This window comes from Crocodylus porosus, unplaced genomic scaffold (assembly GCF_001723895.1).
Source record: "Crocodylus porosus isolate Cpor-Errol unplaced genomic scaffold, CroPor_comp1, whole genome shotgun sequence".
Classification (NCBI taxonomy): Eukaryota; Metazoa; Chordata; order Crocodylia; family Crocodylidae; genus Crocodylus; species Crocodylus porosus.
Window position 1 is genome coordinate 6,159,398 of NW_017728918.1, and position 12,999 is coordinate 6,172,396.

Here is a 12,999-nt window from a genome sequence, read left to right on the forward strand (position 1 = left end):
AGACGTCCCAGGAACCCAGCAATGATGTCTAGGAGTGTGCATCCTTTGAACGAAGCTATGGCTAAAGCAAACATCCTCTAACTCTGTACAGCCTCCCGTCTTGCCAAGAATAAACTGATTTCTTTGCAGAGAAAGTGCTGTCTTATTCATTCGGGGTGCAGAGAGGGAGCTAGCCATGTTAGTCTGAAATCAGGCAGAAGGCAGGGCAGGGTAGTACCTTAGACACCAACGAGTTCAGAAAGGCATAAGCTCCTGTAGGCGACATAATTCAGTTTCAGGTGTCTATCATCTGTTTGGGCTTCAAGAAGCAGATAGGAGCACTCCCAACCTGTGGGGCATTGAGAGGACAAGTCCAGTAGGGTGCCCCACTGCTATGGTTTCAAGGGATCGAAGTAGAGCCTACAGCAGGAGCGGGCAATTATTTTGGGTGGAGGGCTGCTGAACAAGTTTTGGTGAGGTGCTGGGGGCCACATAGGTAGCTCCGCCCCTTGACAGTTGCCCTACCCCCTGGTTGCCACATTGGGACCAGAAGTTCTGCCGCCTAACCCCTGATCTTTGCCCCCAAAAGTCCCTTGCTGCCCCTCTCCTCCACAATGCTCTTTTGGGAGGGGGGTTGCCATAGCGTTCATAGACATTAGGGCTGGAAGGGACCTCGCAAGATCATTCGATGACCCCAGCAAGATAACCATCCAAACATTTCTTGAACCAGAAAAATCATCTTAGAACCAGAAAAAAACCGAATCATACACTAAAAGTCAAACATCTTCTATATTTTAATTTTATTACAAAAAAATATTTGTCGTGACTTGTGATTATGTACTGTATATAGACGGGGTTGCAGAATAACTCAAAAATAGTGTCACTTTTTTATATTGTGTGTATCTGGTGGAGTGTGGCTCTGTGTGTGTATATGGTGGGGTGTGGAGGGGTGTGGGGGGTTGTGAGACATTGTGGTTGTGTATGGGGGCATAGGGTATGTTGGGGTGTATATGTTGATGAAGGGTATGGGTGTGTGGAAGAGTGTGGGGGGGCATAGGGACACCTCACACACTCCCCCAATGGTGCACAACCCCGCTGCCAGCAGCAGCAGCAGCAGCAGGAGGTGAGGCTCCCTCCACTCTTAGCAAAGTGCTGGGACCTGCGCAGCTGGGGATGGGGAAGGCTCTGACGTGGAGCTTCCCTCGCTGCAAGTGTGGGAGGTGCAGGCACACGGCACAAAGGCCCAGTGATAGCGGCAGCCGGGCAGGCTTTGACCTCTGTCCTGTGACAACACTGGCTGGAGCCGCACCACACCAGCTGCCTGCACTGGGCACAAGTGTCTTGACTTCATCTGCCACTGGTGCCAGCAGCGGGGGCTGTACACCACAGGAGGAGCGTGCATGGGGTCTCTACACCGCCCACCCTCCACCCACACCTTTCCAGCTGAGGCCCATGCTCCTGCTGCTCCCCTGGGAGCAGGCTCCACACTGCGCTTTGCACTCCTACAATGCCACCTTCCCCCACCAGCTCTTCCACTTCCCTACCTGCTGCCCCAAGCGGGTTGGACATCCAGGCAGCCAAGCAGGTTCCCATGGGGTGGCTGCAGCAGGAGCCCCACCTGGAAGCTGCTGCTGGCTGGCCAGGGCCGTTCTGCCCAAGAGGGTGGGAGCAAGGCATAACAGGGTATATTGGTGGGGTTGTACATGTGGGTGCCTCGCTGGGTGGGACACAATTCATTGCAGGGTGCTGCAAGCTGGATGAAAGTGCCTGGCAGGCTGGACGTGGCCCACGGGCTGGATTTTGCCCACCCATAGCCTACAGGGAGTACAGACTCTGCTGTAGCTTGTGCAGGCAGGCATCACTCCCACATTTCCAGGAGGCACCCTCTGTAGTTCAGAGAGAAGCAAGCCTGGGCACTGCAGAATTTTCCCCCTCCCTCAGTCTTCCCTCAATGGGCAGGCAACCACCCACAAGGCCTGCTCTACAAAGAAGAACAGAGACTCTGGAGATAATGTAGGGAAGATGCTGTGAGGTTCAGACTGGATGGAGAAGCCAGAACGTACAACCGGCTGTGGGGGCGAAAGAAGGATGACGAACTCGTGTTCTTCCAGGCAAGAGCTGAAGGGTGGCGGCAGATGTGCTGGGAGGCTGCTCCAACACCCTCTCAGTACAGCACCCTGTAAGTACAGCCTGCTCATTGAATAAGCTTTAGTTAAAGCACCCACGCCACCATTTTAAAGCACAGGGAAGCTGATACATGAGATGCTGCAAGTGCTTAATTAACTATTGCATTAATGTATTAAAAGTGGTATGTAACTTTAGGCTCATTAGCTACTCTATTTCTCTATCAGTGGGAAAGTTTAAAGAAGGTCCCTGCTGGAACCTACAGGTAATAAACCTCCAAGGTTTTAATCCCCTTCATGCTCAGGCCAAGGACTAGATCCCTTGGCTTCACAGAGTTTGCCCAGCACAATGTTGGCACTAGACTTCCCTTAGGAACAAGAGCTGCACCATGAATCCCACCCCCAGAGAAAATGAAGTCATCCAGTACTGCCATGGAGGAAGATCCAGGACAGCTCATTCAGGAGACCTTCAACTCTGCCAGCCATCACCTGCCCCTACCACAGATGCTGAGGACCTGGCCTCAGCCACCCCTGGGACGCATCTAGCAGCAGAGCCCTCTCCTTCCAACTCTCTTGGGGAGGTGGTAGCCCTGGGGCTTTGGCTAGTGGGTCCCAATGGAGAAGACTCCCTTCTCCAGGGTCCAGAATGGGCACCATCACCACCAAGGTGCCCAAACCATCTCTTGGGTGCCCCATCAAAGCTACCCCTGTCATATACCCCAACATGTCCTGTGGCCCTTGTATAGACCGGGGAGAAGCAGGTCCTCCATCAGAAACCTTGCCAACCCTGAGAAGGACCCTGTACAGCCTCCACTGCTATTTGCCCTGGCACTCCCTATGCTGCCTGACCCCAAGGGGCTGCTCCTCTTCCTCCTCCAGTGCTGGGGAAGGTAGCTCGTGGTTCAGGCAGTGCTCTGCCTGGCTTTGCCCCCACAGGGGCAGAGGAGGGAGAAAGACCCACTCCATCCAGCAGCCAAGACAAGCCCCCCAAAGCACAGGACCAGGAGGAGGGACGACTGGGAATCTGTGGGTGCAACAGAGCCCGCAGACCTCTCTGTGCTGGCCGTGCCCAAAGAGGAGCTGCTCCAATTCCTGGAGAGCAAGCTGCGCTCAGGAAGAAGGTGCACCTGGGCCTGGACCACTGGGGGGACTTCCACCAAGTTCTCAACTCGGTGAAGGCTCTGATGGGGGATATAAGTAGCATATACAGAGTGGTGCCAAGAACTACAAGTGGGCCCTCGGTTTTCACAACACCTTGCTAGGGGAAGGTGCAGGACTTCTGACGAGCCCTGCAGCTGGCATTGCCTCCTATGAAAGTCCTGCCAAACCTGGCAACATCCCCTACTAATGAGGTCCCTCACCGTGGTGACTTTTAAAGTGTGCAGCTGCAGGACGGGTCTCTGCAGGAGCCAGGTACTCTCTTTCATCTGGAGGTGGAGACCCAAACAACTCTGATGCCAAATCTAATTGGTGCAGGGAGACAGGGTCTACTACAGCCACCCCATGAAGACATCTTGTGGGGTGGGCATCCTGTTCTCCTCGAGCCTGCATCAAGAGGTGCTTCTTGCTACTGAGGTGATGCCAGACCTCCTGCTTCATCTCCGGATCCAAATGCAGGGGCTTGTCCTCAACCTAATAAACATCTATGCCCGTGTGCACGACCTGGAGGTGGCCCATTTTTATCAGGAGGTGGCCACCAGCCGCAGGACCTTGAGCCCCCAGGAGTGCTTGGTCTTTGGTGGGGACTTGACAGCATCCTGGAGGTGCCGAGCCACACTGGCAGGGCGTGGAGTTAGGCTGCCATGGATTTCCTCAGCAGGGTCATCACTGACAACACTACTACCACCTTTACTTTTGTCAGGGTGGAGGAGTAGTGGTCATGTCACTCTTGGTTGGACTGAATCTACATCTCCGTGCTAAACACTGCCCAAGTCCAGGTCTCCGGCATTAGGGCAACCTCCTCCAGCAAGGCTGGGGACTGACTGGCTAAGGAGCAGCTCTGCAGAAAAGGACCCATGTGCTGCAGTGGATAATAAGCTGAATATGAGCCAACGTGTGCCCTTGTTGTGAAGAAGGCTAACAGCATCCTGGGCTGCATTAGTAGAAGCATTGGCAGCAGATTGAGGGAAGTAATTCTTCCCCTCTATTCAGGGTTGGTGAGGCCACATCTGGAGTATTGTGTCCAGTTTTGGGCCCCCCACTATTTTTCTGTCAAACCAGGAACATTCTGTATACTTTGAGGGTGAGGTTAACCATCGTCCTTAGGTCTCTGTAATATCCTTGACCTGTTTCATTCATCTGGTGTTAGGACTGCTCTTTCCAAAATCGTTTCCCTGAGCATGGCACCAGATGGCTGCTTAAGCACTCAGGTCCTCAGGTCTCCATATTTCACATCCTAATAGCATCAAGATGATTTTGTTTTCTTTCTTTTTGTTTAATTTTCATGAGTAAAATACGTGGACTCTTTAGGTATGTATAAATGGCATCAGCAAGCTCTGGAAAGAAATCCCAGCATATGAAGAGGACACGGCCTGGCTCTCCCAAACAGGTCAGTGATGAGAGAGAGATGCCTCAGGCCTTGCTGTGCCAGGAGAGCATCTCCCAGAGGCAGATTTTGTCAGAGAAACTAGAGGGAGTTTCTTGGGATATACCTGGGCTTTCTGCAGGCATCGGTGAGATTAAAGCACGCACTGGAATCTGGGAAAGTGATGTGAATAAGAACAGCGTTGATATTGTGGAGATTAAAAAAAGGAATGCTGTTCTTAAATTGAAGAGCAACAGATTAAAAGAACAAGATGAACTGGAGCAGAGGTTCCCAAACCCTGACAGATTGCGCACCACCAATTTAAAATTTTACAACTGTTAAGTACCACCAGCAATTTTTTCAGTTCAACCTTAAGTACCACCAACAAATTTTTGTCATATAAAGTAATTATAATACATCTGTTAATGCGTACCACTGACAGTTGTCTACGTACTACTGACGGTTGGGAACTGCTGAACAAGGGAATCATTCCCCTAGAAATAATGTAAGATTAACTGGGATTCCTGAGGGCTGTGAGGAAGCAAATATGATTGGTTTCTTACAATATACCCTACCAGAAATCCTGAAACAAGATCTAACATTGCCTCCACCTGAGAGCAAAAGATCTTGCCACTGGTTAGGAGATCAAATCCTAACCAGAATGGGCTCAAGCCTAGGCCAGTTATGTTTAAGCTCTTGAGACTCCCTGACAAGGCTCACGTTTTGTTGTCAGCTTAGAGGATTGGAAATCTTCTGTTTAAAGGATGTAACTTCTCACTATTTCCTGATTTCTCAAAAGAGCTGAGCAAGAAAAGAGCAACCTTCAATCAATTAAGCAAGTGCTTCATGGATCAGATGTCAAATATTATATGACATACCCTGCAATTGTTTCCATGAAGTTGGAGGGAAAAAGGAAATGTTTCATGTCCCTCAGAGGAATGGAAGGAACTGGAAACATCTCATTCAGATCTAATATTGAGAGAGAGAATGGTGATTTCTTTAAGAAAAATTTTATTAGTTTAGTAATTTTGAGGTACTGAGGTAGTGAGATACTGTAGCAGGAGTCCAGAGGCACTGAAGGGACGGCTTCCCCTCCGTTTTGTGTGACGCGGAGCAGGCAGCTTTCCTGACATCTGAGAAGCCTTCACAATCCCTGTTCCTGAAGAAAATTGTTGGACTAACTACCTCAGGAGATGCCAAATCCAGGATTTATTTACTTTAATGACAGAAGTAGGGCGCTTGTACATGTCACGATTTTTATCTTTTCTTGCATTCCAACCACGTTACCGTTTGCATGTGCAGGTTTTCCTGGTGCTTTAAAAGTCTTCCTGGTGCACTAAAGGAAAACTCATCTGGATGTAGTTCAGTCTGGGTCACTGCAAATTAAAACGTCGCATCCATGGATTTGTCACGTGCAAGCAGGGGTGCACTCAAAGACATGTAATGAGCCCCTTTGTCCATCAGATGGTACTGAAACTTTTTTGTAGTTCACCCCTTTGTCTACCAGATGTTGCTTGGACTTGCAGATAGGAGGGGCTGAGGTTAGCTGCCCTGTTTTAGTAACCAGGTGTAATGTGTTTTTTCATACTCCAGGTGTTGCACGCCAGATGTTGCAGTCCACCCAGCCCAACATGAATGGATGTTCATTCTCAAGTACAGACACCTGCAATCCCCACCCCCCCACACACCGACACACTCTCCCAGGGATGCCCTGGCCATAATCTGCCTCTGCCTCTGAATGGCCAGCCCTTAATGAGAATGGGACAGTTACTACTTAATCTGCCCCTGGTTCAATCTAGGAATGAAAAAAACCTCTTGGGTGCCTAAAGGGGGTGCCACGAACTGCTTTCATTTGCCTTCCAGTCAGACAGAGCAAATAGCAGCTGCCTTCTCATAGCACACTGAGTGCAGGTAGCCTGTAGCTGCCATGCTCCCTTGTGCTGCCACCCACACCAGTTACATTTGCAGTCTCACCCCACAGTCAGACCTACATCCACACCCTGCCACCCCTCACTCCCATGGCCATACCCTGGCCAGGGTGACAACAGAGCTATCACCTCATAAGCTGCCCCTGCCCCGGACTGAATGCTGATTTTTTTCTTGTGCTGGCTGCCACACCATTCATGATTGCACAGGGAATGTCACCCCACAGTCAGACCCATGGCATCAGGTGAGATGCTCTTAGAAAAACTGGTGCCCAAGTGCAGGTAGCCCATAGTGCCACACTCCCTTCTGCCGAAGCCCATGCCGGTCACAACTGCACAGTCTAACCCCACAGTCAGACCCACAAAGACCCCCCACACAGCGGTGCCCTGGGCCAGACCAATCCAGTGTCCCTCATTCTAGGGCACGGGACCCTGAGCCACCGGCTGCTCCTAACTTGTGACAAGGGCATGCCTGGCCCTGGCAGTGGCCCCTACGCCCAACCCACAGTACCTTTTCCCCCATGTGCTATGCTTTTTCGTTGTGGGTATTTACTGATTTTTCTGGTTTGGCAAGTTAGGCAACCCTCCCTAATGTTGCAAACAACTGTTCATTTGGCACAAAGCCTGGCCCCGGGGCCTGATGATTTCCTGATGGCCACCCACATTGAAAGAAAAGAAGGCAGGAAAGTTTATTTACATAATTAGCCTTTCCTGATTTACAGCATTACGCATAACTTAAAGCAATCACCAACCTACCCTTGGTAGCAAGAAGCAGGCAATATGCAACTTGTTTCATTTTACAAGCAGGAACCATAGGCATTGTTTATGCTTACATCAACAAACAATGGTTAAATCAACAAACAGGTGATGACCACTAATTAGCAATACTCAGCTACTATCACTGCACTGCACATTAACATCACTGCTTTTATAGGTTTCTGAGCTGGACAGTCCTTCTTTCTCCCTTTCTCACGAATGCCTTCTGTCACATCGCTGGCCGACACTCAGCCATAGATTGGATGTGCCTGCCTTGCTGTTTCCCACATCCACACCACACAGGTACTGATGCCATTGACAGTCCTATCTGTCCAGGCATCATTTTCAGGTTTCCTATGTAGTCTGCATTTTTCCGCAATGGCAGTGGCGGCAACATACCTCGCAGAACTGAAAACTAAGGAAGGAAGAAATGTGGGGGATTATTGTGTGCTCTGAGAATCAGAGGAGTGGATAAGAAGCGTTCTGGAAAATCATCCAAGAAGGGCTTGCCTGCCTGCCTTCCTGGCTGCCTTTGTGTCCAAGTTGTTGCCACTTGGGTGCAAACAAGTCACCTGCAGATCCTCCATGCTCTTCATTGTCCTTCACCTTCGCTCACAACAATCCACCCCCCATTCCCACCTGTCACCCCCACATCCCCACATCTGATATCAGTTAACTGCAATGCCCCAAACCCAAGGTGCATGTGCCATCAGCCCTCAACCTTGGAAGCCTTTGGAGACTGAACAGACACCTTCCTGTGATCATTTGATCTTATCAGTGTTCAAAGAGTCCTGAGTAGGGTGTTTTTACTTGGATGATATTTCCAGGTCCCTTCCAGCCCTTACTTCCCATGAATCTACAGGATTCCTAGCCCGCTATTCATCAAGCGTGTCAGCTGAACACTGTAAAGTGGGCTTGGTGACACACTGTCTGCCACGCACGACAGTGTGCCACCATGGATGGCAGCATCCAGCATGCATGCAAGGTCTGTGCTGGCTGGCTCCCACCACCCCTTGTGCCCATCCCTTACTCCCACAGTGGCACAAACTCAATAACCGCTTCTCAGCTATGAGTGCTTTCATTTGCCCTTTAAACTATCATGCAGTTCTCCAGTTCCACTGGGGAACTACTTACCACTCATCAGGGAGTTACTTTGCCCCATGTTAGCCACCACTTTCCCTCAGTACTTTGACCGGGTCATACAACAGAGGCCAAGCTCGAGGTTTCTGCCCATGCAAATGCCAGGTATGGGGCAGGCATGATCATGGTTGATCATGGGGGATGGGGTGAAAAGGTCAGGCAGGGGTCCAGTCTGGAATAGACTCCCCCCAGAAGTGGTGCAAGCACCTACTCTGAACACTTAAGAAACACTTGGATGCCTACCTTGCTGGGATCATTTGATCCCAGCTGACTTCCTACCCCTGGGACAGGGCATGGGACCCAATGATTTTGCAGGGTCCCTTCCGGCCCTAATGTCTATGAAATCTATTAAATCTATTCACCAAAGCACCCCAGAGGAAAGCCAGGAGCAACTGTCTCATAAACTCCTACAAGGTTTCAGACTGGATAGAAGGAAAAACTTCACAGTTCGTGTGACCAGACTCTGGAATCGACTCCCAACGGGGTGGTGCACGCACCTACCCTGGAGATCTTCAAAAGGAGAGCGGACGCACACCTTGCTGGGGTTTTTTGACCCCAGCAGTCTTTCCTGCCCAGAGCAGGGGGGCTGGACCCCATGATCTCATGAGGTTCCTCCAAGCCCTAAACTTCTGTGAGCCTGTGAATCTGTGTGCTGCCATGGGTCTGACTGCAAGTGGTGCAAAGCTGCTGCAAGGCTGGTGCAAGCCTGATAGTGGAAGCCTGCTGGTGGAAGCCTGCTGCAAGCCTAATGCAAGCCTCCTGCAATACTGCAAGCCTGCTACCATGGGTCTGACTGGAAGTGGTGCAGCAGCCACAGCCAAGTTGTCACCCTGGCTAGAGTATGGCCAGGGATGTGAGTGGCAGGTGGGGTGTGTGTCCCTACAGGTACATAGATGAACATAGGTACAATAAGCATATGTTGGGTTGGATGCACCACAGCATCTGCCATGCAAAACATCTGGCATCCAAAGAAACACATTACACCCTAGGGCTGTTTGATCTTTGGATCACGCTTCAGATCCGGATTGAAGCGTGGGCTCAGTTAAGCTGTCTGAAGCAGTTCGGAGCGTCCGAAGGGCTTCGGAAATGCTTCGGATGCTTCGGACAGCTTAACTGAAAGTTAGAAGAGGGAGGGGGAGGGGGGAAGGGAGGGAGCGTGGGAGGAGGGGAGAGGAGGAGCAGGGGGCAAGACTGACGTGTAGGTGGCCAGTAAGAAGGATTTCTCCCTGGCTGCCTTTCCAATGACCGCGTCTGTGGGGTGGGACTAGAAACAGCATAAAAACCTGTTTGGAGGCGTGCTGTGCCTTTTCCAACTTGTTCCTTGTCAGGAACTGAGTGAAAGAGGAACGCTCGGACTGAGGCACTGCAGCTTGCTGGCTGTACTCTGTAGTTGAACTTGCCTGCTCCTTTTTCTTTTTACAAAGGATTGGGTAGGATTTAGTTTATCTTAGCTTAGCTATTCTATTCAATTACTATTAGTATTACTATTCAGTTCATTTCTTTGAATTTATATTTTCTCTTTTTCTTTTTTTTGGAAACTTTGAAAAAAAGACAGCTGTGTTTTCCCTGCCAGTGTGATCCATCACTGTGCAGGGAAGTGCACAGATTGCTTGCACACATGCACACACACAGACACAGACAGACACACTATCAAGAAAAATCAGATATTCATAGGAGAAGAAGACAGACAGCACACAATTTTTACATAACTCTTAGCGCTGAAGCAAACACTCAAAGAAGAGGCCAATGAATGCACACAACAGAGGGAATAAAACGCACAATACAAAAGGATTCACACACAGAGACCTTTTGCAGCACAGGAAAGATCAATATGAAGCATGCTGGAAAGGCAGGTGCCAGGTCTTCTGGCAGGGGAGGGAGAGGGGGGAGAGGGAGAGCTAGAGCTGCAAGCAAACCACTTTTCAGAGCCGGGCCTATGAACTGCATTTCCTCAGCCTCCTAGGTAGTAGGTACAGAAACTCATGGACTCGGTATACACAGTGGAGTTCTGGCACACTGTGACCGGCCACCCATCTGACTCCCCAGGCACCTCTGCACTTTTAACTGTGCTGCTACATCCCCCTTTCCCCCCTACCCCCAACCTCAGCCCATCCCTCCTCCCCGACGCCTCCATTTCCATTTTCACTGACTGGCTTTCTTGCCTGAATTGCAGGCCAGGCCAGCCTCTGGCGTCTTTACTATTTCTTCCATCCAGCACCAACTGCAGGTACTTCCACAGCCTGACAAAGGGGTTTTCAACCCTAAAGCTTCCAAAGATACATTTTTTGAAGTACTCCTTTTTTTTTCATAATACACTCATAGACATAAAAACACAAGATAAGCCATCACACACCATGAGTAACATCATATGTCCAACACAACGCAACAGCTTTACTTCTTGCTGTCAATTCCTTTATAAAACGACAGGCTCTGTGACAGTTCAGTCTGGGGACCTTTGAGGCTGCTGCTGCTGCTACTGGTGTTGAGCCAGCTGAGTTATTGTACCTGTTGTCACATAAAGTGGAGGACTGGGCATGAGGCTGTAGGGGAGGAGGAGGCCTCACTGGGGAACACTGCCATGTTGTGCAGAGGCCCCAGTGCCAGGAAGGGCACACCTGAATACACACGCAGTGTCACCCACCCACATCATGAGTTTTGCCTTTCAGCAGCTTGGGGTGCAGGGCCCAAAACGACAGACTCCCCCAGCGAGACACACACAGCTGGCAGTTTTCGTGGCCTGGCAAGGCCCAGCACCCAGACCTGCACTAGATTTCACACCCCCTGTGCCCCAAGACAGGTGCAGTCACCTAAGCACACACCTACATCATGAGTTTTGCCTGTCAGCAACTTGAGGCAACCCCGGCACTGATCTTGAAACATGACAGACTTTGTGGCCTCACCAGGGGCAACCACTGCTGCAGTTTTTGCCCTCCTGTGGTGTAACACATAGATGTGACAGGAGTTTGGCTTTCAAGAGTTTAGGGTGAAGTTCCCCCCAAACCCCTGCACCTATCTTCTTGAAGCTTAGTAGACTTCATGCTCTCAGCAGAGGCTACCACCCCAGTAAGCTTCACCCAAATGGAGATAAAAAAACAAAGTTATAGATATTTCATTGATCCCCAATTATAGCCTATAGCCAGATCTCCAAGGCAGCTCCAAAGCTTTGGAGCAGTTTTGGCTGGATTGAAGCAGCAAACTGATCCAGAGCTCTGGATTGGATCGTGGCCATCTGAAGCAGCTGGATCCAAAGCCAGATCGTATCCCTGTGTACTTGCACAGGCTCATCTCATCAGTAGTGAGGCAGGTCGCCTCCCAGACGCTGAGGGGAAAGGAGTGAGTGGGGATCATATTCACCTCTCACTGGTCTCCTACAGCAAGGTCTGAGTGTCTCAAATTATTCCAGATTCTGACAAACTAAACCACATCCTGATGTAGTAGAGTTTAGCTCATAAGGAATTGCACCATTGCAGAGAAAAATCTGTCATGTATACGTGGTAATTCACTGAATCACGTGTACTGAGTCCCTTTGTCCATCAGGTGTTGCTACAATTTTCAGGTACCTGCAGCCGACGCCAGCAGCAGAGCGGGTTCCACGAGCAGACCCCGGGGAGCCTGACAAGCAGGTTGTCATGCTGGCTGGGGAGAGAGGAGTGCCCCGTCGAGGACCCCTGCCAAACAATGGAGGAGTGACCGGCTGGCTGAGCGGAGGGAGAGCGGAAGTGACTCCTGAGAGTGCAGCAGGACCCAGGTGGGAGTGCTTGGGACGATGGGACGTGGAGGATGATACGCCAAGGGGCGAAGACCCGGGGATAGCCATGAAGGGGGTTGCAATCAGGGCGGGGATCGCCGCTGGGGCCCAGGATGTTAATTGATGGACTGGAGCTAGTCAGGGGAGTGACGAACAGAGAGGACAGCCATCCCTCCCCTTAATGGTCCAGGAATGGGGAACAGGTCACGGGTTGGTTTCGGTGTATTCGTTTTGTTTTGGCTACCCCGAGCAATGGGGCAGAGGCAATAGGGATAAATGTTCCCGTGGCCTCAGTAGGGTGCCGTAGTGGGGAAGGTACCCTGTAGGAAGGGATTGAGGAGTGAAGGGGTGTAGGGACTGGCCTGCAGGGGCAAGCAGAGCCTCTAGCCATTGGCTCCAGGACGTGGAGCGGGGAACGTGACCTGCGGGGAAGATCGCGGATAATGGCTAGGCGGTCCACCGAAGGTGGTGTGAGGCTGGAGTGTAGGGGTGGTGGAGCCCTGTGAGCAAGCGTCGGGCACAGCCCGGGCTACCGAGGGTCCCGTTAACTGACCCTGCCTACTGAGGAACACCAAGACGTGACAGGTGAGAACGGGGATGGTGACGCAGGAGGATAGAACTACCTTGATGACAAACTGGCCCGGAAAGTGGCATGACATCTGCCAGTAGATCAAAGCCGCCCGGGAGTGGCTAGTCGACGCCCAGAGGTCACACGGTGTTAAACACCATCAGGTTCTCATCTGCCCATTTGCTGAGCCTGTCCAGGTCAGCCTGGATCACCTGCCTGTCTTCTGGTGTGGATGC

General features: G+C 51.0%; 1 protein-coding gene across 1 annotated transcript in view; it reads right to left on the bottom strand.

The window, feature by feature from the left end:
* Nucleotides 1–3,784: 3,784 nt before the first annotated feature.
* Nucleotides 3,785–12,999, bottom strand: part of NEIL2 (nei like DNA glycosylase 2) — a 13,498-nt gene continuing 4,283 nt past the window's right edge. Inside the window, exon 3 of the mRNA XM_019538106.1 lies at nucleotides 3,785–3,859. Coding sequence (XP_019393651.1) covers nucleotides 3,785–3,859 — 75 coding nt within the window. The remainder of the gene's footprint in view (nucleotides 3,860–12,999) is intronic.